The sequence below is a fragment of the Dermacentor albipictus genome, unplaced genomic scaffold, assembly GCF_038994185.2.
Source record: "Dermacentor albipictus isolate Rhodes 1998 colony unplaced genomic scaffold, USDA_Dalb.pri_finalv2 scaffold_53, whole genome shotgun sequence".
Taxonomy (NCBI): domain Eukaryota; kingdom Metazoa; phylum Arthropoda; class Arachnida; order Ixodida; family Ixodidae; genus Dermacentor; species Dermacentor albipictus.
This window is the reverse complement of record NW_027225607.1, coordinates 454,270-480,711: the sequence shown is the minus strand read 5'-3', so window position 1 is coordinate 480,711 and position 26,442 is coordinate 454,270. Positions and strand designations below refer to the sequence as shown.

Here is a 26,442-nt window from a genome sequence, read left to right as displayed (position 1 = left end):
GGGAGTGGCAGCTGATAGAGTGTGACACATCCTTTGTACAGGTCACTAAACATGCGCCAGAGACACATATCAAAATGCACTTCTTGGAGCTCCAGTGCAAGTACTCGTGCACAGAGTTTTATACAGACGCTTCTAAGTCGCATGCCGGGGTGTCCTACGCAGCCATTGGCCCATCCTTCTCGGAATCCGGTGTACTGCACCCTGAAACAAGCATATTTACGGCTGAGGCCCATGCACTATTGTCGGCTGTGAAACATATCAGAAAATCAAATATTCAAAAAACAATTTTATTTACAGACTCCTTAAGTGTTGTAAAAGCCTTGAAGTCACACTGTAAACACAGAAACCCCGTAATTACTGAGCTCTATTCCGTCCTCTGTAGAGCGTATATGTCTAACCAGCATGTCATTATGTGCTGGGTGCCTGGACATAGGGGCATCGAGGGTAACGTTCTAGCAGACCAGATGGCCACATCAATTTCATTGCATACAGTCAGTCCTACTGCTTCGGTCCTTGTCACGGACCTGAAGCCTTCTTTAAGAAGGAAACTGCGAAACCACTGGCAACGTAAGTGGGACGCAGAAGTAAATAACAAACTGCACGTGATAAAGCCACAGTTAGGTTCTTGGCCCTCCGTAACAAAATCACGACGAACAGATGTCCTATTCTGTCGCCTCAGAATAGGACACACATTTGGCACACACAACTTCTTACTCACTGGAAATGATCCTCCAACCTGCGGTAGATGCGGAGAGGGGCTCACCGTCCTCCACGTCCTCCTGGAGTGTCGGGCAGCCGAATCTGAGAGAAAGAAGCATTTTCCCCTAGCATACCGGCAGCAGATCCCCCTTCATCCCGCAATGCTACTCGGCCCAGAACCTTTATTTGACACCATTGCAGTCCTAAGTTTCCTGAAAGATGTTGTCCTCCATGTTTTTAGGCCTACATGTTCGTAGCTGGTCCTCTCTTCAGAGGATGCCATTATGATAGCTCTTTCGTATAGCACGCGCCTCTGGGCCCTTGTGTTTCAAGGGCTCTGGCGAGGCAGCAGTGCTCCGAGTAATTTTACCATCTTATATATTTTATATTTCGCATCATTCTTCTACAATGGATTTTAATGTTCATAGTATTCGCCATTAGTCATCGCCATAATTTTATAGCACGTAGATGTTACGCACTTTACAGCGACTATTTTAGGTTACTTTACAGCCAAGCCACATCTTCCATAATTCATCAACATTTCTACGTGTCATGGCGCTCTTTGGCCAAACCTGGCCCTTGCGCCACAAAACACCACACATCATCGTCATCATTCATTTCCTTGACCTGAGCAAACTGCTTGATCCCTATCAGTGTGGCTCCAGGGAAGGGCGCTCCACAACTGATCACCTTGTACGTATTGAAGCAAACATCCGTGACGCATTTGTACACAAACAGTTTTTCCTATCCATATTCCTCGATATGGAGAAGGCATACGACACAACGTGGCGCTACGGAATCTTGAGTGAGACTTTACAGCAATGGGCATCCATGGTAATATGCTAAACCCAATAGAAAGCTATTTGTCCACTTGTACCTTCCGGGTAAAAGTCGGCAATGTACTGTCACATCTTTTTACGCAAGAAATGGGTGTACCCCAGGGAGGCGTGCTCAGCTGCACGCTCTTTATCATTAAGATGACAACACTTCGTGCTTCCTTACCACCAGCCATTTTTTACTCTGTTTATGTGGACGACATTCAAATAGTAGCTTTCAAATCCTGTAACCTTGCAGTGTGTGAGAGACAGGTACAGCATGGCTTGAACAACGTGTCCAAGTGGGCAGACCAAAATGGATTTAAAATCAACCCCCAAAAAAGCTCTTGTGTTCTCTTTACAAGAAAGAGAGGCCTGGTCCCGGATCCTTGCTTAGAACTGTGTGGACAACAAATACCTATCAACAAATAGCACAAATTCCTGGATATTATACTTGACTATAGGCTCACTTTCATTCCACACGTTAAATATCTGAAAGAAAAATGTCTAAAAACAATGAACTTAATGAAACTTCTATCCCAGACTACGTGGGGTAGTGACAGGAAGTGCTTAATAAATCTGTACAGGAGCCTGATTCGGTCACAATTAGATTATGGTGCTGTGGTATATAACTCTGCCGCCCCGAGCGCGCTAAAGATGCTACACCCTGTTCACCATCTATAGTCGGATACAAATTTAGAAAAAAGGGGAGGCCCCGCCCGGATGACCGAAGCGCGACAGCAGGTTGCCTCCGCGACTAAAATAGTCCTGCTTAAAAAATTGTGCTCCTGAAACGCGCAATTCTCGGTATAAATAAAGACATCTTTATTTTGATGACTGGTTTAGTAGAGCTCTCTTGTGCTACAGCACATGCCGGATAGCGACAGAAAAATAACCCCGTGCCTTCTACAACGCTGCCCGTCGTCTGCTCTTTAGCTTCATTGCAAGTGAGAAAAGTAGAAAGAGCAGCTCTGCATGGCTTTTGTGCTTGTTCGCATGTACACGGCGTATCTACTAGTACTCGTTTTCCAAGCTTAAAATGAATCAGTTGCTATTGAAAAATTACTTATATAAAACAATGCATTTATCGCTGAAGCACACAGCTGACGCGACTTGGCCCAGCTCGAAGCGCGGGCGGCCATCTTCTCTGTCGGCGAGGTCACCGGCCGTCCGGCTCATGACGTCAGTCCAGAGTGCGCGCCCATTGGTGGATGCTCGTGTGCAACCGCGTCGGGGAAGTAAACGCCCCCTTTTTTCTAAAGTTGTATCCGACTATAAGTATCCGCTTATCTACTGGCGCTTTCAGAACGAGCCCGATTGAAAGCTTATACGCGGAATCAAATGAATGGTGGCTCCATCTACAGAGAACTTACATCAGCCTTACATATTTCCTGAAAATACTCTAATCATCAGCATCCATGTTTTAACACTGTTAATGATATGACGTGTACTACACTTTTCCATAATCGACCCTCTGTAAGGCAGCCTTTCTCGCTTTGTGTGAGGGAGCTTAATCATGAAATGCATGTCCCACTCCTCGAGCTTCGCCTAATGCATACAACCAAGTTGTTACCACCTTGGGAGTGCCAGGTCATAGAATGTGACATATCCTTTTTTAGAAGTAACAAAACGCGCACCAGAGATCAAAATCCGAATGCATTTCCTAGAAGTCCAACACAAGCACTCCTGTGCAGAGTTCTACACAGACGCTTCGAAGTCGCATGCGGGAGTGTCCTATGGTACCGCCGGCCCATCCTTCTCAGAATCCGGTGTACTGCATTAGGAAACAAGTATCTTTATGGCCGAGGCCTACGCATTGCTGTCTGCTGTGAAGCACATAAGAAAATCAAAACTTCCAAAAGCAGCGATTTATACAGACACCCTAAGCGTCGTGAAGGCCTTGGTGTCACTCTATACAGTGGAATCTCGATGATACGAATCTCACGGGGTCATGAAAAATATTCGTATTAGCCGAAATTCGTATCATCCAAACAATTAAATCTAGCTAAATTAAACAGTGAGTGGTGAATTCACTCAGGCACACGTACGTAAAAAGCATTTATTTCTTGGAGGAAAAGTCTCCGATGTCCTTCTGCTTCTATTTCTTTGTCAGGTCAATTAGCAGACTTTGTTCAAATCCATAAAAACGCGTCACGCACGTGTCGTCGCTGATTTCATCCGTGGCCATAGCACGCCTCAGAACTTCGAGCGCATGCAGCGTTTCAGCCACCGGTGGTGGTCCTTCGCCGTCGCCCACGTCAAAGACAAGAACGCGGCTAGAAGCACAGCATCCACTCCGTCCGATGGCACGCGGAAAAGGAGGAAAAGCAACAAAAGTGCTACCGCTTCAAACTCTCCGCGCCCAGTCGCGCCCTCCGCGCTGTCCGGCGCCACGTCCGCGCCTGCGCACCAAAAGAGAGAGGGAGAAATCGCGTAACTGCGCGCTGTTCTCTTTCACTGCCGTCGGTGGGGTTCGTGGTCGTGTCCGTCCGTGCGCTGGAATGGTGCCAACTGTGGCCTCTTCTCCGCGCAGCAGCGCAACCTCCTCCCCTCCTTAGCAACCGGCGTGCCGGTCGGGGGCGCAGCTGCGCATAGCAACTGTGACGTCACACAGTTGCGGTAGAACAAGCGCGCGGGCGTCGGCGGTGGCAGCTGCACCGGCGCTCCTTCGTCAGACGTCTCGTTGTAGTCGAGTGAGACCCGTAGCTCCGAAGCGGCCCAGTGATTGCGCGCAAAGCGGTTCTAGAAGCGGCAGCGGACGCCGGATTCCCCCAACATCGAACGCCAGAAGAACAAGGAGCGAATGCACGTGCGACAAATGAATATGTCACCAGATGCGAAAGCAAGGGAGGCAGAACGGAAACGCCAACATCGACTGATTAGATCGCCGGGTACTAAAGGCAGGGAAGCAGAACGCAAGCGGCAGCAGCGACAGGCGATATCGCCGAACACCAAAGTGAATGAATTGGAGCGCAGACGGCAGCAGCGACCGGCCATTTCACCGAGCAGTAAAGCCAGGGAAGCGGAGCGCAGACGGCAGCAGCGTCTGGCCTTCGCCAAGTACACTTTCAAATTTCCAAAGTGTCTTCGGTAATATTCGTATCAACCGATGCGGGTCGAAAATTGATTCGTAACAACCGTTCTCTAGCACGTTGGAAAGTAATGGGGCTCACCGGGACCACAGAAAAATTCGTATCATCCAGAAATTCGTATTAGCCGTGATCGTATCATCGAGATTCCACTGTACACACGAAAATCCAGTACTTAATGAACTCTATTCCGTCTTGTGTAAAGCGTACATATCCAACCAGCGTATCATTACAGTCGCCGACCGTTTATTCGGACCTCACGGGGACTGCGAAAATGTCCGAATAAACAGGTGTCCGAAAAAGCAGATTATGAAAAAAAAATGAAATCCTTTATTTCCACGCACTTATTCGGGCTCGGCAGTAGGCTTGGAAGAAATCGTGAATGCGCCGTTGCACGCTGTTCCGTTTATACGCAATCAGATAAGCCTGAATTTCGGAGAGAGTCGTACGGTCACTATTGGCGGCTGAAAGCACAGTCACTGCTTGTACACGCTCCGCATGCGACGGCAGCATAGCACATGGTGCGTTATCTCCCGACTCAGAGTCGTCTGGCGGTGCAGCAGAAACCTGACGAATGATCTTGCCGTCGTCGAGTTCTGCGCATGTCAATACAGCAGTGTCAGCACCTATGAAACTGTCCAATGAGACGGTGTCCGGAATCGCAATGCAACCACTGCGCAGGTCTCGGCAGAACATTTTCCGCGTCAGTAGGGAGCACATCGGAAGGTGAAAAATCTTAGGCCTCCCGGCTCCCGCTTGCCGGCATTCCCCAGCGCAGTCTGCGTGGGCACTGTCGGCACCATTAGACCCTTGACGCGATGTTTACGTATGCCGCGTTGAATCACCGAAACCTCGACACAGCACACAAAGCAAACACCACCATGCCGACACCAGTCGCACAAACGAAAAACGCGGCCTGCTCGCAGAGTCTTGCACGAAGAAACCAATCAGCTGCTGGATTGTCTTGACATGGCTTACTAAGTTGAAACCGGAACTGCTGCAGAGCCGCTCTATCTAACCAGGCAGAAACGATGATGATTTTTTTTTTTTTTGCGATGAAGGCTTGCCCTTAAGGCATAATTCTTGGAGCGTATATGTGTATTATATGTGTGCTGTGAGGCCTGTGTTGTGTATGAATTGAAGCAGTGTTTTGTGAAATCTGTTGTCATGTATCCAGCGGTCATAGCTGGTTGTCACACTGTAGCGGAGGCCGGCTTGCAGTAGGAGACGCAAGCGTTCCGATTGTAAACCCGTACATGTCCATATTAGGTGGTATGCATCTGATTCCACAACAGGAACGGAGCAGTATGGACATGTAGCACCCAGTGGTAAATGCGACCAGTTCCACCTTGAGACAACAGCCGGTGTAAGGGCCACCCCGGCCCGAAGCCTCCTAAGCACAACTTCCTCCGCCCTAGTAAGGTGAAAGGGAAGGGAGCAGACACACGGTGGGATAAGAGCGCGTGTGTCCTGCCGGAGAACATTTTTACGGGCTCGCAGCGAGTTATGGGGTTAGGGTGGGAGGGGAATAGGTGGAGGATCAGGATTAGGAGGGCAGTGTGCCTGCTGGTCAGCAGCAATGTTGTGAGGGTTCGCTGAATGGCCTTGTATCCAGTGTACCTTGACGCAAGTAGCTGTCTTACTATTCATAGTGTGTATTCTCTCGCAGATTTCCATCGCCTTATCAACCTTCTTGAGTTCCTGAATAGCCGCTAAAGAATCCGTGAAGATATCTAGTTTCTTGATGGTAGGCAGCTTAGATGTCGCATCTTGCACAGCGTCGTGGATGGCTTGAAGTTCCATTACTAGAGCGCTGGCTTCCGTAGATAAATAGCGCTGGTGGCCGCTGATGAAATTATGCGTAGTACTCAGGAATGATGTCCTTCCGCTGTCTGGGAGAATGGCAGCATCCGTATAGACTTTGCAGGTGTTAACACATGATGCATCGACGATGTTGTGTTCGTCAATAGTACCTGTTGTATCGCTGCGTCGTAACTTCGTTGGCTTATTAGTTGTGATGCTGGTGAATTCCCAGGGAGGCATTGGGTAGGGCTGATTGTCAATCCGAGAGCCACGGTGAAAATGAGCATGCAACGCATCGACAGCCGGAATAAGTTGCTTTTTTATTTCACGTGCTTTTTCACGTTGCAAAATTAGCTCTGCAATTGTGTTGAGCTGGGCATGTTCCTGTAAGGTTGGTGTCGGAGTGATGCGGGGCAGTGCTGTGATTGTGCGCATAGCATCGCGATTAATCGTCTCCAACTGTGCCAGCTGTGCCAAAGTCAGCCGTTGAAATTGTGCTTGATATAAAATTCGTGGCTGCAAGACTGCATGCACCAACCGTCGAGCTACGTCAGTACGAGCTCCAGCTGCTTTTGCTGCAATGCGACGAATAAGGTGAAGTGTTTTTGTCGAACTCTGTCTGGTTTTACGGAGCCAGTGTGCACCACTGCCGGATTGGTGAATATCGAGACCCAGTATGCGGACCTCAGAAGCCTCAGGGATTGTCAGTGCGCCGAGTCTAAATGTAAAGGGGTGCTGCGTGATTCTTGTGCGTCCTTTCTTGTTGGCCACCACAACATAGCTTGATTTTTGGGCGGAAATGTCCAATCCTGCTTTCCGAGCGTAGTTGTTCAGCACATCAAGGGCTTCTTGAAGCTGTTGAGTTTGTCTAGATATATCTTTATGCACGGACCACAAAGTGACGTCATCCGCATAGATTAATAACCTCACATCTGGAATCCGATGTAGTTGCCAGGCTAGAGGTATTAGAGCAACGTTGAAGAGAAGAGGAGCCAGAACCGAACCTTGTGGGACTCCTCTGTTCGATGTGAAGTATCCTTCTTGCCTTCCATCTACTATAATCGCAAATGTGCGATTCTGAAGGAATGAGTAGATGAATCTTATCACCCGCGGTGGAAGTCCCAGGTCGAAGAGGTTGGCTATAATGGTTTCATGGTCTATATTGTCATAAGCTTTCGTTATGTCTGTTGCTACTACCGTGCGCATAGCGTGACTGTGTGGAGAAACCTGTAAAACATCGTCTGATAACATAGAAAGTCCGTCTTCAGTTCCCAAGTAAGAACGGAATCCAATTTGAGCAGGATGATATTTATCGTGGCGTTCAAGCCACCAGGAAACTCGTGTGGCCAGCATCTTTTCAGCGAGTTTGCAGACAGTTGAGGTTAGTGAAATTGGGCGTAAAGACTGCAGGCTATTTCTCCTAACTTGGAGTTTAGGCCCCGACAATTCCACTGTAGAATTCCATCCTGTGACAGCTGCTGCAGAGATTTAGCCATGATGCAGGCAATTCTGAATGAGCAACGTTAGTTGAGCAAGTTGATCTAAAACTGCTGTCCAAACAGCTTGGTTGACCTGTGGTGCCGGACGGTATCCAGGCGTAACGGTGGCATTAGCAGTGGTTGATGCGTCACGTGTCGGTCCTATTTTCTGACGACGGAGAATTACCAATTCTTTATGTTTGCGTAGTCGCTCAATCTCTCTGGCCAGTGCGTCTATCCGAGCGTCAATGTCATCATGGTCATCATCTGACATATGCAGAGGTTCCGGTAATTTCTGTTTCTTCGTCTGCGACTGATTGCCACGTTTAAGAACAGAAGAATACAGTTGTGTTTCTGGGGCTTTTTCTTCTTCTGCCAGGATCATCTCTGGCTCTTCTGCAAGAACCTCATAACGATTGTGTGTTGTTACTATAGTCGTTTTTGGTATAGCCTTTCGTATCCGTATTGTGGCCTTCTGTTTAGTCGGACAATTCGTGCTTGTCAAATCGTGCTCATCAGATTTACATAAGCCACATCGATATCGTGGTTGGCCTTCTGGTGTGAGCTTTTCTGGATCAATAGTATGCTGTGGGCAAAATGCCTGCATGTGTCCACGTTGAAAGCAGCGGTAGCAGAATATTGCTCGAGGGAGGTAGGGTTTAGGTTGCAACATGCAACCATAGTAATAAAACCGTTCTGGGATACATTGAGGGCACTGCACCGTCGCTAAGCATGTACGGCTTTTGCCCATGAATCTAGCTGCGAGCACCCTGTGTGTCGTGGAGGTCAATTCACGACATATTATCTCAGGGGTGTCTTCTGGGTCAATGCCATAGACAACACACCTCTGTATATTAGGGCCCAATGCAAAGTAGCACTGTACAGGCAGGTGTTGATCTTCTGACAGCGGGATAGATGTTAAAGTGCACATTTTCTGCACATCACTGAGAGATGCCAAGTGCACAGTGATCGAGTTGGTAGATTTATATGCTGCGAACCCTTTGTATCCGGTGGTTTCAAGAGATTGGTCGATGACCCTTTGAACATATTTTGTGGCTACTGAAGTTATGTCGTAGCATGAAAGGGGCCGTATATGAACTCGATATGATTGAGAAGGGGTGGGCGTTGGGTAAGACTGAGAGGGAGCGGGCGTAGGGGAGGCCGTGGAGGAATAGTCTGGGGTGGCCCTTACCTTTTTTGCCGGTTGCTCCGATGCGATGGCGTCTTGTTGAAGCACGTTGATAGGGGGACCTCGCTTGGCTGCATTCGTCGAACCGCCAGACGGCTGCACGTCCATAGGGTCACCAGTGTCCGTCGGCACGACTGCGGATAGGTTCACATTCACATCACGAATAGGACTGTCCTTCGGTGTTGCATCTTGGGTATTCGAGCTATCGGATGCACACTTCGGCTGCATAGTTGGCATGGATGTTGTCACGCGCAGCAGTCCAGGGGAAGGTACAGATGAGGAGCTCACATCTGGCACAAACACTTCTTCGTTGGGCGAGCGCGGCGGCTCGGCCGCACTAAGCCTAAGCGCCAGCCGTGCTTGTTTTGAGTCTATCAGACGAGCAGGATGAGTAGGACAAGGCAAAGAAGAGTCCTCACCAGAGTCCACAGGTCCCCATAGGCTTCCGATGAGCTTCGTATCTGGATAAGGGCGAGATTTTCTTTGCTGTCGAGCAATTTCCAAGGAACACAAGGAAACCACGATGATGATGAGCGGGGATTTCCAGTAGCGCCACTTCGTGGGGCAGCAAGGAAGCTCCGTTCAAAACAAAAATGGCGTTCAGCAAGTCGAACCATGCACCGGTCAGAGTCAGTGCATGGTGCTCTCGACCGAGTTGGCTAAAGGAGTGTCCGAAAAATCAGACGAGAGGTTGTAAGGTGTCCGAACTTTCGGCAGTTGTTATACATTATGGTCTATGGGGAGAATGGCGGTGCCGCGAAGCTGACCGAATAATCGGGCATGTCCGAATTTTCGGAGTCCGGAAAATCGGTCGGCGACTGTATATGCTGGGTGCCTGGCCATAGGAGCATCGAGGGCAACGTTCTGGTGGACGAGATGGCCACGTCAATCGCATTGCAAGCTGTTAACCCTACCTCTGAGGTGCCTGGCACAGATCTGAGGCCTTTCCTGCAAAAGAGGCTGCGAAATCACTGGCAACACATGTGGGACGCAGAAACGGATAATAAGCTCCACCTGATAAAACCACAGTGAGGATTCTGGCCCTCTACTACAAAATCGCGCCCAACAGATTTCCTGTTCTGTCGTCTCAGAATAGGACACACATTTGGCACCCATAATTTTCTACTCACCAGAAGTGAGCCTCCAACCTGTGGTAGATGCAGGGAGAGGCCTACCGTACTCCACGTCCTCCTGGAGTGTCGGGAAGCCAAATTTGAGAGAAAGAGACATTTTGTCTTAGCATACCGACAGCACATTCTCCTTCATCCTGCAATGTTTCTCGGTCCAGAACCGCTTTTTAATACAGACAAAGTCCTAGGTTTCCTCAGAGATGTGGTTTTACAAGTTATTAGTCCCATACATTTGTAGCGCTTCCTTGCTCCAGAGGATGCCACTGCGATAATTGTTTTGCATAGCACATGCCTCCAGGCCCTTGTGTTTCAAGGGCTCTAAGGAGGCAGTAGTACTCTAGCATATCTTATAACCTGACATATTTTTACACATCGTATCATTCTTTTTAAATGAATCTTAATGTTCATAGTATACGTCATCGCCATAATCTTATTGTACAGAGCTTATGCACTTTAAAGCGACTATTTTTTAAGGCCCCTTTACAGTCACGTCACACCAACTTCATAGAACTCATGATTACATTGCAAACTCATCACCACTGACATGACGCTCTTTGGCCATACTTGGCCCTTGCGCCATTAAACATCAAACATTCATTCATTCATTCAAAGAAAGGGATCAGACAGGGAGACACAATCTCTCCAATGTTATTCACTGCATGCTTGGGAGAAGTACTCAAGCTATGAAACTGGGAAGGCTTAGGAGTAAGGATCGACGGTGAATATCTCAGCAACCTTTGATTTGCTGATGACATTGTTCTGTTCAGCAACAATGCAGACGAGTTACAACAAATGATTGAGGACCTAAACAGAGAGAGTGTAAGAGTGGCGTTGAAGATTAATATGCAGAAGACAAAGATAGTGATGAATAGCCGTGCAAGTGAACAAGAGCTTAGGATCACCGTCAGCCTCTAGAGCCTGTGAAGGAGTACGTTTACCTAGGTCAACTAATCACAGGAAACCCTGATCATGAGAAGGAAATTCATAGAAGAATAAAAATGGGTTGGATCGCATACGACACACATTGTCAGCTCCTGACTGGAAGCTCACCATTATCATTGAAAAAAAGGTGTACAATCAGTGCATTTTACCAGTGCTGACATATGGGGCAGAGACTTGGAGACTGACAAAGAAGCTTGAGCACAAGTTAAGGACCGCTCAGAGAGTGATGGAATCAAGATTGCTAGGCATAACATTAAGAGACAGAAAGAGAGCGGTTTGGATCAGAGAGCAAACGGGTATAGGTGATATTCTGATTGACATCAAGAGAAAAAACGAAGCTGGGCAGGTCATGTAATGCGCCGATTAGATAACCGTTGGATCATTAAGGTTACAGAATCGGTTCCAAGATGAGGGAAATGCAGCCAAAGACAGCAGAAGACTAGGTGGAGCGATGAAATAAGGAAATTCGCGGGTGCTAGTTAGAATCGGTTAACACAGGACAGGGGTAATTGGAGATCGCAGGGAGAGGCCTTCGTCCTGCAGTAGGCATAAAACAAGCTGATGATGATGATGATGATGATCCATAAATATTTTCACAAACAGCGATTAAATTTGTTAATTTTCGCTCTTCCTTCCTGTTTTGTTGTTGCCTTGGCTCTCTGCCTTAGTAGATCGCTTAATCACCCGCCGTGGTTGCTCAGTGGCTATGGTGTTGGGCTGCTGAGCACAAGGTCGCGGGATCGAATCCTGGCCACGGCGGCCGCATTTCGATGGGGGCAAAATGCAAAAACACCCGTGCGCTTAGATTTAGGTGCACGTTAAAGAACCCCAGGTGGTCAAGATTTCCGGAGTCCACTATGGCGTGCTTCATAATCAAAAAGTGGTTTTGGCACGTAAAACCCCATAATTTAATTTAATTAATTTTAGATCGCTTAATTTCTCAACTCGTTGCGACTCTTGTTTCCAGTTGCCAATTTTGCCGAAAAAGTGCTGTACAATTAGAGAAAAGCCACATGAGGTAAGGGGTGACAGTCATAATGTTTATGAGTTTAACGATTACTTCAGGGTCTGATGATGGACGCTGTTTCGCATTATTTTATTTTCCACCTTATCTAACCCATATTCCGGGTATATGGTTCCGAAGATCGGCCAGCGTCACTCAAGGAAATAATGAAGCAAAGGAAAAGGTAAATGCAACTGGCGTTTCCTCTGGGCACAACTCGTTCCACAAGCATACAGACCAGCTGACCACAAACCAAGTCCCTTTCCTGTTCCCTGGACCAGTCTAAACAAAGAAGGTTAAACAAACGAAGCAACAGCGATGCGCATGATCATTGAATGCATGGTTACAACGCAACTTGAGTTAATTGCGTAGGCACTGAATCCATGAGAAAACTGGCCTCCGCACCCCAGGAGATGCCGATAACTACTGCCATCCAAAAGGAGTGAAAAAATTTACAAGCATTCCACTATGTAAAGATCGAATGGCAAGAATGCCGTCGATCACAGGCGTCGATGCGTCTTGCACTAGTCACTTCAAAAGTGTCGTGCTGGGTGCCGTGCCAAAAAATGGCGTCATTCATAGATGTGGACGCATCTTGCGCTAGTCACTTCAAAAAGATGCCGTGCTGGGCACTAGGCCAAGACTGCCATCACACAGACGCCGACGCATCTTGGACTAGTCACTCCAAAGATGTTGAGCTGGGCACCATGCCAAGAATTCTGTCGCTCACAGATGACGATTCATCTTGCGCTAGTCAGTTCAAAGATGTCATGCTGAGCACTATGCAAAGAATGCCGTTGCTCACAGACGACACACGTCTTACACTAGTCACTCCAAAGATGTCATGCTGGGCGCTAGACCAAGAATGCCGTTGCTCACATACATCGATGCGTCTTGTGCTGGTCACTTCAAAGATGTCGTGCTGGGTACTAAGCCAAGAATGCGGCCGCTCACAGATGCAGTGGGCTTAATGATATACTGGGAGAAGTCACATGGCATTCTAGCATGATACTATTGGCCTGAGAAATTCTGAAGAAATTAGACTTTTTGTAATATGGTCATCTTCTTCGTGCAATAGCACTTTTGATACATTTTGTTGTGATAATCAGCAGAAGAGACTGGTCCGTTGTTCATGGTTGGAACTAATTTACGAATTGTTAGCAGTTTTGATTATTTTTTCGTGATTTTTCAAAGTTTAAACAAGTATGAAGTATAGGTATAAAATTGTTAGTGCTTTCAGTTGAACAATAAAAAGAAGAAAGCTGAGAAAAGGAATGCTAGAAATCGAAGGGGATCTTTTCGTAATTGGTGTATAGTGCTTGATTGAGATAAACGACCCCTATAATCATCATTTTAATGTCTGTTCTGTAAGTAATCTCAACTAAATTGTAATCTTATAGAAGACAACCAGTGCGAGAAGGCCTTTAACTTCTACTGTTTTCATCTGCATATTAATGGAAGGTTGCCGTGACAGCCGGCACACTGTTTCACCAACATTGAAATCAGGGCAAATCGATCAGACATTCTGCTAGAACAAGCTACTGAATTCAGTGGCAGCACTGGATCGCAACCTACAGTAAGCCCATCTAGTCGAATTTCATTATAGTGAAGCCACATCCAACATGAAAATACCTTTGTTATATTCAATATTCATTAGAAGCATGTACTGGTTACATGCTGATTTTGGCGGGAAAGATATTAAATTTACTTTGTTATATCTGCTAATGTGTTATTTCCATGTTCGTTATATTGAAGTTCGACATTAGCGAATCAGTGTTGCGTGTGTGCATTGTTCTGTTTTCTGATAAGATGCTTGTTCCTTTAAAGAACTTTTTGGTGGGGCCTTCTGCTTCAGTGCTAATACCAGCAGCTTCTGTCTTGCATTAAAAATATATGCACAATAAATACACTTTTGTTCATCATGCAGGGGGCAAAGGATCGTCAAGGTCAAGAGGAAATGACGATGAAAAGGCCACTGATGACTTCCACTTTGAAAAGTTCAAGAAGCAGTTCAGACGCTACTAACTCCCCACTTCAGATAAGAGACACAGAATTAGCACATTTTTCTAGGCACATTGCTTAGTTATTGTGTAAATAGGTATCAATATAAACCCTACATTCAGTCTCATTCTTGTTTCACGTCTCTTGATAACTCCAGCCAGGCCACTACACGCCTAGAGGAGCCCTGCATTAAAATCTGTAGAGTTGAATCCATAATGATCCCAGATATAACAATCTATAGTTTATGAAGACCATATTTCTGTGCATTTACGATTTTCTGGCGCTGCCTATTGAAACTGCTTTCAGATAATAACGAACGGTTTTGATTTGCCGTACTTTTACAATGATCGCTTCGAACCTGGTCACAGTGAAAGAAAGGCACACACGAAGTACCATAGCATGGCAGCGCGACCAACCGGGTGCACGGCAGCGCGTGCTCCAGTCCAACCGCGATGATGATACGACCTTCAAGATGAGCGAGCGACTGCCATGCACCGATTTCTCAAGCCGTGAAGAACGTCGCATGCTGTCAAGGCACGCCTGCAGGGAGGAAGCGTCAAAGACTGCATGGCATGCGCCGGTCCATTGCCCTGGTTCGATAGTGGATGCTACAACGGCGTCACTCTTGTTTTCACGTAATTGTCCATGTAGCACCACCAGCATTGCGCCTGTTTCAACAATCTGGAACGACCATCTCTGTTCTTCCACTATGGGAACAATGGTCACTCAAGTGCTCCTGTTGACGCGACCTGAGTTGGACGCTGCACCACACGCTGCCACCACACAACGTTGCAAAGGATCAGTGCTCGCTGCGCCATTATTAGGAGATCACAGTGCAGCAGCATTTCGTTAACATGTTGCCAATTGCTGATAACGGTACGCGGTGACATTGTACCTTTCGAACATTGAATTTCTTTTGCCTGAAGCAACATACGTAATGAATTTTATGGCTCTTGTGTCTGGCGGGCAGTCGTAATGCCAAGATCATGATGTCCGGGACTTTTGCAGAATGCGAGTTACCGGCAGTAGTTTCCAAAGTTTACGCTTCTGGCCAACTATAACACTTCACTTTCTTGTGCAGAATATAGTAATGTCCCACTGGCAGTAAAATATATCGCAACCCTTGAATAAAATATGGTGGTTATTGTTATATTCAGTTTCGTTGTTATATTAAAGTTCTTTATTCCCCAGGGGGCGCTTCTGTTCTTCATTATATATGTTGGTTGTACATGTTAAATAAACGGCTTTTTACATCGGGATGGCTGGAGCCTGACTTCCACCTTCGGTCAACACCACATTGGCGACGAGGATGTCGTGAACATACCCCAGCCCTGCTGTGCCGTCCGTATCCGCCCACCATGAGCTTCACCAGGCTTGCTCTGCCACCATTTTTTCTTCCGACGCCCGGCCGTCCGTCATTGCCATGGGAGCAGTGGCAGCATGTGTTCAACGTGTACTTGCTGGCATCCGGAGCTGCCGCATTCAAGTCGGAGCAACGCAAAGCTATTCTTTTGCATTGTTTGGGGGCGGAGGGCCAGCGAATTTATCAGGCGCTACATGCAGGGACCAGCGCCGCAGCACCGGCAGCACCAAGTGCCACAGCACTCGCCGATGACAAGTCTGTCGTGGCCCCTTCTGACGAATACGACTCTGCACTCGACGCATTACGGAATCAGTTTGCGACGTTGCGCAACGCTTTCACCACCGCAGCCAACCCACAGGCGAGTCCGTTCATGACTTTGTTGCCGCTCTACGGGAGCTAGCGTCACATTGTTCGTTTGCCTCGTAAGATGATGCTCTGCGGGATCAATTCTTTTCCGGCGCAGCTTTTACTCGCGTTTCTGAGCAGTTACTGCTCGAGGGTACCACACTTTCATTTGAGAATTCAGTTCGAATCGCGCTTCAGTTTGAGCAGGTGGCTAAAGAGCTAAAGGAGCTATCTGCTTCGGTCGAAGCAATTTTATTGCGGCAGCGTCGTAAACCATCCTCGCATTCTTTGAAAAACGCGAATTCACAACTGTCGGCCACCTTTGAGCAGAATTTAACAAGGAGCGCGGGCGGCTCACGTGCGCCGCAGCGGAATCGAGAACAGAGTAGCCGCTCCGGTTCACCACATTGTTTCCGATGCGGCTCAGGACCACATCGCGTCAGCGCCACAGTGCCCAGCGCATGGCAAGACTTGTTCATTTGCGGTCGCAAGGGCCACTTTCAAAGGGTATGCAACCGCAAGCTAACTCAAATGCAAGGCCGAGTCCGTGAAGTTGAATTTTATGAAGATGTTTCATCATCTAGCAGTGCTGAGCAAGTTTTGACTGCAACGTTCCGCGTGTAGCGTACTTCATATTCAAGTGCAAGTCGCGAATGTCACCTTCACATTTCTTGTAGATTCAAGGTCGTCTGTTTCAGTCCTGTCGGAGCAAGAATTCAGTGGATATTTTCAGAGCGTTCCGTTCCTGCCTGCTCTGCATGTTACTCTGTTTGACTACTCTCAACGGCCGATTCCTGTGCTAGGTTGTTTCCAGGCAGACGTTCTCTTTAAAATCCGCACAGCGTCGCTACGTTTTTGTGTTGTTCACCGAGGAACTTGTCTGATCGGTCTTGACGGCATTAAAGCCTTGGATCTTCGCATTGAGGGTTCTGCTCTCAAGTGCTTATACATGTTCATTGCTCCGCTGCCGACTGTCGTTGACCTGCTATCCTGTTCCATTTCCACACCGTCAAGCAGGCAGCCCCGTGACATAGCTTTTCCGCCAGCCTTAGCACAGGAGTTCAGTTCGCTTTTCAGTCCCGAGTTGGGTCTTACTAAGGGGTTCACGCATCGCATCAAGACACGGCAAGGCGTGCAGCCTGTAACTTCGAAGCTTCGCCGTCTGCCATATTCTCTCCGGTCACCAGTATCAAATGAGCTTCAGAGGTTGCTGAGCCTTGACATCATCAAGCGCATCGATGCTTCTGAATGGGTGTCCCCCATTATTGTTGTTAACAAGAACGATGGTAGCATCAGGAGATGTGTAGACGTTCGAGAGCTGAACAAAGCTATTGTTCCAGACAGTTTCCCGTTGCGCCACACAGAGGAGCTGCTTCATACTTTGGTAGGTGCTACACACTTCTCAAAACTTGACTTGGCTTCCACTTACCATAAGGTTCTCTTGCACCCTGGCAGCAGGGACCTGACAGCTTCCATCACTCATAACGGCCTTTTCTGTTTTAAAAGAGTTTACTTTGGGTTGGTTTCTGCCCCAGCGGCATTTCAGAAGATGATGGCAACAATTCTTGACCGCTACCCTGGCATGTTGTTCTACATTGATGATGTCATCATTTTTGGCAAGACTGCAGAAGAGCACCTTTCAAACTTCAAGATCGTGCTGCCGAACATAAAAAACGCAGGTCTGAAACTGAACAACAAATGCCTTTCCGACGTTCTATAACTTGCGTTTCTAGGGCACAAGGTCACTGCACGTGGTATCTCGCCACTTCCAGAGAAGGTAGACTCCATAGTTAACACACCAGTGCCAACTGATGTTGCCACCCTTCGTTTGTTCCTGGGTCTCGTAGAATACTACTCCAAGTTTGTTCCACACTTGGCACTATTGGTTGAGCCTAGGAGAGTCTTGCTTTGCAAAAATTAGCCATTCATCTGGTCTGCCGAAGCAGACAGCAGTTTCAAGAGGGTCAAGGAAATACTTTCGTTGAGTACAGTCCTCCAGATGTTTGATCCGTCATTGCCATATTGTGTCGACCGACGTGTTCGTCTGTGGGCTGGGAGCAGTCCTGCAGCAACAAAGTGGCCATGAGCTCCGCACAGTCGCTTTCGCATCTCATACACTGTCGCCTGCGGAGAGAAAATATTCATTCGGTGAACGAGAAGCTCTCGCGTGCATTTGGGCGTGTGAGCGATGGCACACGTACCTTTTGGGTCGCCATTTCACAATTCGAAGAGACCACCAGGCACTGGTGTCCTTGCTGTCGTCACAAGGACATGGAAGACGCTCACACCGAATCGCATGCTGGAGTGCACGACTGCTTTGCTACAATTTCACTGTTTAATATTGCAAGGGGTCCACAAACACTGTAGCAGATGCACTTTCTCGGCTACCAGCACATACCTCCGGGCAGAGATTGCTAATGAGGAAGAAATTGTCTCGGTCATTGAGCCAGCCTGCGTGACAAAGAAGTTCAAGCAGGCTGCCCTCGACGACAGTTGCCTGGAAACCATTAAATCATTCGTGCTGAGTACCTGGCCGCCAAAGAAGTCCATACCAGAAGAGGCGAAACCATTCTACAGCATTCGGGAAGAACTTTCTCTTATTGATAACCTGATACTGTGTGGAGAGCGCCTTGTTGTTCCTCCTCCCTCACAGCTCAGATCATCGGCATCGCGCACGATACACATCCAGGTATCACGCGCACGAAGGCGCGACTGTGTGAGTGGTTCTGGTGGCCAAGAATGGATAAGCAAGTGGAAACGGCAGTAAAAAACTGCCATATGTGCCTGGAGGGAGATAAGTCTTCCAAAACATCACCAGCACCGTTGCAACCTGTTGAATGGCCTGAGCAACCGTTGCAGAAGCTTGGCCTAGATATTGTTGGTCCTTTGGAGCATGCAGCTCACAACAGCAGATTTGCTGCAATGCTTGTTGACTTCATTATACCAAAGACTAGCGCAAAATAGCAGGGACAATGTTATATACAGTTTCGTTATTCATTTCAGTTCTTTATTCCCCAGAGGGAGCTTCTGTTCTTCATTATATATTTGGTTGTATATGCTAAATAAACGGCTTTTTACTTCGGGACGGCTGGAGTCTGGCTTCCACCCTCGCTCAACACCACATTGGTGACGAGGATGTCGTGAACGTACCCCCAGCCCCGCTGCGCCGACCGTATCCGCCCACCATGAGCTTCACCGGGCTTGCTCCGCCACCGTTTTTCCTTCCGATGCCCGGCCGTCCGTCATTGCCATGGGAGCAGTGGGAGCAGATGTTCAACGTGTACTTGCTGGCATCCGGAGCCGCCGCATTCAAGCCGGAGCAACGCAAGGCTATTTTTTTGCATTGTTTGGGGGCGGAGGGCCAGCGTATTTATCAGGCGCTAAATGCAGGGACCAGGGCCGCAGCACCGGCCGCGCCAAGTGCCGCAGCACTCGCCGATGACAAGTCTGTCGTGGCCCCTGCTGACGAATACGACTTTGCACTCGCCGCATTACGGCACCAGTTTTTGATGTCGCGCAACGTTATCATCGAGCGTCATCGCTTTCACCGCCGCAGCCAACACACAGGCGAGTCCGTTCATGACTTCGTTGCCGCTCTATGGGAGCTACCGTCACATTGTTCGTTTGCCTCGCAAGATGATGCTCTGTGGGACCAATTCGTTGCCGGCGTAGCTTCCCCTCGCGTACATGAGCGGTTACTGCTCGAGGGTTCCGCACTTTCATTAGAGAATTCTGTTGGAATTGCACTTCAGTTTGAGCAGGCGGCTGAAGAGGTAAAGGAGCTCTCTGCTTCGGTCGAAGCAATTTCATTGCGGCAGCGTCAAAAACCATCGTCGCATTTTTCGAAAAAAAGGAATTCACAACCGACAGCCACCTTAGAGCAGAATTTAACGAGGAGCGCGGGCGGCTCACATACGCCGCAGCGGAACCGCCCCCCTCAGCGGAACCGAGAACAGAGTAGCTGCTCCGGCTCGCCACTTTGTTTACGATGCGGCTCGCGGAACCACATCGCGTCAGCGCCGCAGTGCCCAGCGCATGGCAAGACTTGTTCATTTTGCGGTCTCAAGGGCCACTTTCAAAGGGTATGCAACCGCAAGCTAACCCAAATGCAAGGCCGAGTCCGTGAAGTTGAGTTTCATGAAGATGTTTCGTCATCCAGCAGTGCTGAGGAAGTTTTGACTGTGCAATGTTCCGTTCGTAGCGGAATTCATATTCAAGTGCAAGTCGCGAATGTCACTTTGACATTCCTTGTTGATTCAGGGTCGTCTGTTTCAATCCTGTTGGAGCAAGAATTCAGTCGATATTTTTGGAGTGTGCCGCTTCTGCCTGCTTCGCATGTTAGTCTGTTTGACTACTCTCAACGGCCGATTCCAATGCTAGGTTGTTTCCAGGCAGACTTTCGATTTAAAGGCCGCACAGCGTCGCTACGTTCTTATGTTGTTCACCGAGGCACTTCTCTGATCGGTCTTGACGGCATTAAAGCCTTGGATCTTCGCATTGAGGGTTCTGCTCTCAAGTGCTAATACACGTCCATTGCTCCGCAGCCGACTATTGTTGACCCGCTACCCTGTTCTATTTCCACACCGTCAAGCACGCAGCCCCATTACAAAGCTCTTCCGCCAGCCTTAGCACATGAGTTCAGTTCACTTTTCAGTCCCGAGTTGGGTCTTGCTAAGGGGTTCACACATCGCATCAAGACACGGCAAGGCATGCAGCCTATAACTTCGAAGCTTCGCCGTCTGCCGTATTCTCTCCAGTCACCAGTATCAAATGAGCTTCAGAGATTGCTGAGCCTTGACATCATCGAGCGAATCGATGCTTCTGAATGGGTGTCTCCCATTGTTGTTATTAACAAGAAAGATGGTAGCATCAAGATATGCGTAGACCTTCGAGAGCCGAAGAAAGCTATTGTTCCAGACAGTTTCCCATTGCTCCACACAGAGGAGCTGCTTCATACTTTGGTAGGTGCTACACACTTCTCAAAACTTGACTTGGCTTCCGCTTACCATCAGGTTCTCTTGCGCCCTGACAGCAGGGATCTGACAGCTTTCATCACCCATGATGGCCTTTTCCGTTTTAAGAGAGTTTGCTTTGGGTTGGTTTCTGCCCCAGCGGCATTTCAGAAGATGATGGCGAAAATCCTTGACCGCTGCCCTGGCGTGTTGTTCTACATTGATGATGTCATAATTTTTGGCAAGACCGCAGAAGAACACCTTTCAAACTTGAAGACCGTGCTGCAAAAGATCAAGAACGCAGGTCTGAAACTGAACAACAAATGCCTTTTCGACGTTCCAGAACTTGCCTTTCTAGGGCACAAGGTCACTGCACGTGGTATCTCGCCACTTCCAGAGAAAGTAGACTCCATTGTTAACACACCAGTGCCAACTGATGTGGCCGCCCTTCGTTCGTTCCTGGGCCTCGTAGAATACTACTCCAAGTTTGTTCCACACTTGGCACAAGTGGTTGAGCCTGTGAGAGTCTAACTTCGCAAAAATGAGCCATTCATCTGGTCTGCTGAAGCAGACAGCAATTTCCGGAGGGTCAAGGAAATGCTTTCGTAGAGTACAGTCCTTCAGATGTTCGATCCGTCATTGCCAGTAATTGTGTCGACCGACGCGTCCGACTGTGGGCTGGGAGCAGTCCTGCAGCAACAAAGTGGCCACGAGCTCCGCACAGTCGCTTTCGCATCTCGTACACTGTCGCCTGCAGAGAGAAAATATCCAGTCGGTGAACGAGAAGTTCTTGCATGCATTTGGGCGTGTGAGCGATGGCACACGTACCTTTTGGGTCGCCATTTCACAATACAAACAGACCACCAGGCACTGGTGTCCTTGCTGTCATCACAAGGACATGGAAGATGCCCACTCCAAATTGCACGCTGGAGTGCACGACTGCTTTGCTACAATTTCACTGTTGAATACCGCAAGGGGTCCACAAACACTGTAGCAGATGCACTTTCTCGGCTACCAGCACCTACCTCGGAGGCAGAGATTGCTAAGGAGGGAGAAATTGTCTCGTTCATTAAGCCAGCCTGCGTGACTAAGGAGAAGTTCAAGCAGGCCGCCCTCGACGACAGTTGCCTGGAAACCGTCAAGTCATTCGTGCTGAGTTCCTGGCCGCCAAAGAAGTTCATACCACAAGAGGCGAAACCATTCTACGCCATTCGGGAAAAACTTTCTGTTGTCGATAACCTGCTACTGCGTGGAGAGCGCCTCGTTCCGTCCTCCCTCACGGCTCAGATCATCGGAACCGTGCACGAGACACATCCGGGTATCACGCGCACGAAGCCGCGACTGCGTGAGCGGTTCTGGTGGCCTCGAATGAATAAGCAAGTGGAAACGGCAGTAAAAAACTGCCATATCTGCCTGGAGGCAGATAAGTCCGCCACAACATCAGCAGCACCGTTGCAACCTGTTGAATGGCCTGAGCAACCAGGGCAAAAGCTTGGCCTAGACATTGTTGGTCCTTTGGAGCATGCAGCTTACAACAGCAGATTTGCTATAACGTTTGTTGACTACCATTCTAAATGGCCAGAGGTGTATTTTTGCAGCAAAGTGTCCACGAGCACCGTGAAAGACTTTTTAAGAAGTGTTTTTGCCCGTGAAGGCTACACGGAAGAGATCGTTTGTGACAATGGACCTCAGTTCACTTCGCGTGAGTTCATAACTTTCCTGCAACACAGAGGCATCAGTCTTTCACATTGTTCAGTATACTACCCCCAAGCCAATGGGCAAATAGAACGTTTCAATAGCACATTGAAAAACTTCATTCAAGTCTCGCTCCTCGAAAGACGACCATTCCGGCAAGCTGTCACAGAATACCTTGCCATTTACCGCTGTACTCCGCACGCCACCACCGGGGTCGCCCCAGCAGTCCTGCTGCATGGTAGAATGCCCCGAACCAGGCTGGATGTCGTGTGTTTCTCAGCACCAGCATTTGCGGAAGACCCAGCCAAGGAGTTGGCGCGACTACGTCAAAGGGTTAGGCGTCAACAGCAGAGCAGCAAGCACTACACGGACAAAAGGAGAGCCGCCAAGAAGACGAAGATAGGTAGGCGATTTTTTTCAGCATCAAAAAACCGTCCGTTCGTTTCAAGGGAGACTGCGCCTTTTCTTCACCAGCTGAAGTGGTCGAGAGCAGGGGACCAGCTTCTTTCCGACTTGGAGACGGCCGTATGTGGAATGCCTCCAAGCTTTCCAGGGTTCCGGACAGGGGCACCAGGGAACCTGGCCAGCCCGCCACGCCGCAGCCTCCTGAGGCGCTGCAGCCCGCCACACTGCAGCCTGCCCCGTCGCAGCCACGGTCTCCTGATGCGCTGCAGCCTGCCCCGCCGCAGCCGTGGTCTCCCGATGTGCTGCAGCCTGCCGTGCTACAGCTGCCTTCTTTCAGGACGCAGGCATGGTCTCCTGGCATATTGCACCAGCAGTATACGAGCCGTCGCCATTGTCGCCAGTGAGACGTCCAAAGCGGCCGACCCGAGAGCGCCGGCCACCGGCCTGGCTCCAAGACTATCAGACCAACTATGTAGTTGGCGGTGTGACGTTGTGTACATAGTTTGTAAATATGTGTAAATAAGTACAATGTGCATGCCTTGATGTTTTTCTTACTAATACTTACTAACAACTACGTAATCATTAAAAATAACGGAGGGAGTATGTTATATTCAGTTTCGTTATTAATTTCAGTTCTTTATTCCCCAGGGCGCGCTTCTGTTCATTATATATATTGGTTGTATATGTTAAATAAATGGCTTTTTATATCGGGACGGCTGGAGCATGACTTCCACCTTCGGTCAACACCTTAGTTATGCTTGCAGTTTCAAAATGACAGGTGATCGGAACAAGGGGCTGTTTTGAAAGAGCTATACGACGCCACATTTCATTCTTTAGATGAACTTTTTAATGGAAGTTTGCAGCTAGGTGGGGGAATGCAGCATGAACAAAAATGGGACCAAAGTGCTGCCGAATTGTAACGGAAATGCAGTTAACTTTTGTGCATTTGTAAGGGCGAGTCCATATATAACATACTACTGATATAATTATCACTTTTCGCAAGACTATCGATTTTGTTATAAACAGGTTTGACTGTATACATCTTTCTACTGCTTGCATTGTGAAACTGGAACACATGCTTCTTTTTTGACTGTTACAAACTAGTGCAGAAATGGCATGCTACCACATATTGATGGTCATTGACAAGTCGAGGCTGTGGCAGCAAGTGTCTCTCAAACATGTATACATGTGTCAGTGAATCAACTTGACCAATTGCCTTTGCCTAGAGTCTGTTCTGAACATCCTGCCATTTTCTTTGGTGCATGACGTAGACTAACACATACAAGGGTTGATCCAGAAATAAGGTTTCCATCAACTTTAGAGATAGACAACATTGTTTATTCTCATAGAAATTTACACCATTGGAAAGATGAAACATTGCTATATTTTTCTACATAATCGCCAGCTTTTTCTACACATTTTTGTAGACGGTGCTCCAATTTCTGTATCCCAGTGTCATAGAACTCCACCGCCAACCCATTGAGGAAGTGTTTCACTTCTTTGACTTCATCATTGCTCCGGAAGCGTTGGCCACTCAAATATTCCTTTAAAGAGGGAGGCTACCCTGGAGATCGTACTTTTTTATTTGTTTAGATATCCGGATGAAACTATCAGGGTACATTCACACCACCAGACTATGAGGAACTGCAAAATTCTGTGAAGATGTATTAGTTCCAGAGTTATTGAGGTCTAACTAGGTGGTTCGTGTATGTGCCTAAGGAAGACTGGAGAAATCCCAAGACATCGTAGGAAGCTGAAATTCACCGTGATAATCCCGTGATAGATATCCCAGGGGGCTACAAAGCCCTTTTATATAATTTCCCCACGAAAAAATTTTAACACAACTTTGAATTTGATGTAGCCAGTAGTGACCACATTCATCAAAAATTAATTGCTTATTATAAGTTAACTACGCCAGCTTTAAAAAAAAATAAGCTTGTTACACCCTGGCAAAGTCATTCAGGAACAGAATAAAAAAATGGCACACAAATCTGAAGAGCAGTTCTTGAGATATCGCCTTCCCCAGCACCACTACTAGTGAAAAAATCCATTCTTAGAAAACAGGCCTTAAAGTTGAACATACGTGTTTTTATTAGAAAGTTACTGCGGAGCTTCTAAATAGCTCTTGCGGCTCCAGGCACACTCAACGTGTCGGATTCTCGACTGGCGACAGCTGACAGCACAGTTCCACCGCTGCAAGCGTCTACGCAGACGGCACTCGCTCTGGAAAATCGGATGGGTAACATTGAGCTTAGTGTCGCACATTACCCCCCCCCCCCTTTTTTTTGTTTCTGGATTGGATTGGCGCGGCTCGCTACATGCTTGCGCACGATTTTCCGAGCGCAGATTAATCTGCGCCTGGTTTCAGCACTAGGCTTTTACATGATCGCTTTTTCGAGCGCAGATTGGTGTGCGTCTGGTTTTTGTACTAGGATTTTATACGATCGCTTGTCGCTGCTTTTCTTTTCTCTGATTCGGCGCGGCATGGTGCAGGCGCACAGACTTGGTGTGCGCCTGCTTTTTTGCACTGGCTTTGAACACATCGCTCGCTGCTCGCGCTTATATATAAGTACGAAGTGAGGAAAGTGAGCGTCGCTTAGCGCGGAAGTGCTTCGCCGCGGGCGTACCGTGTATGTAAGCGCGCAGCAATACAAACGCGAAGAGTCAGAAAACTGCGCTGTACGTGTGACGACCCCCGTGTGGGAACGCCCGTGATAGGTCGTGCGGGACGAGCTGCTAGCGCGACCCCCACTCGGTGGCCCCGCGAGGATTGTGCAAATTGATGAATGCCCCCTTCGCGGCAAGCGAAAATAAAATCGAGGCCGCCTGATGACGGGCGACAACGTTCCGCCGAGCCGCCAAAATCACGGCGGCATGGCAGATCGTGGACCATGGGTATTCGGCATCATCTGCGTGACCACCGGGCAGCTCCGACTATTCAAGGTCTAAAGACGAGACGCGGCGACGCTAGGCCCCATTATTACAGCCAACGTTGAACCGGGGACCACCATCCACAGTGATGAATGGGCCGCATACAACTGCATCCCGAACTTAGTGGATGCTAACAGAGCGAGCCTCGATCTGCAATGGGAAACTAAAGCACAGCGTGAACTTTGTGGACCCGATGCGTTCGCATGCAAAAAATGGAAAGTTATTGGCATGCAGAAAGTGAAGCGCCCCCTCCTCTCCGCCGGCTGCAGGGTAACTGCACTGCTGCTGGAGTCGCACCTCACGTGGCTGTGGTGGAAGTCAAATAATGGCCACACGCGCTACACGGTACGCCCGCGGCGCATATATAAGCGTGAGCAGCGAGCGATGTGTTCAAAGCCAGTGCAAAAAAGCAGGCGCACACCAAGTCTGTGCGCCTGCACCAAGCCGCGCCGAATCAAACCAAAGGCAAGGAAAGCAGCGACAAGCGATCGTATAAAAGCCGAGTGCCAAAACCAGACGCACACCAATCTTCGCTCGGACAAGCGTGCGTATAAAAGCCTAGTGAAGAAACCAGGCGCACATCAATCTGCGCTCCGAAAATC

General features: G+C 48.4%; 1 protein-coding gene across 1 annotated transcript in view; it reads left to right on the top strand.

Moving 5' to 3' along the window:
- Positions 1–14,276, top strand: part of LOC135900795 (splicing factor C9orf78) — a 253,901-nt gene extending 239,625 nt beyond the window's left edge. Inside the window, exon 9 of the mRNA XM_065430376.2 lies at positions 14,076–14,276. Coding sequence (XP_065286448.1) covers positions 14,076–14,173 — 98 coding nt within the window. The 3' untranslated portion in view covers positions 14,174–14,276. The remainder of the gene's footprint in view (positions 1–14,075) is intronic.
- Positions 14,277–26,442: the final 12,166 nt, after the last annotated feature.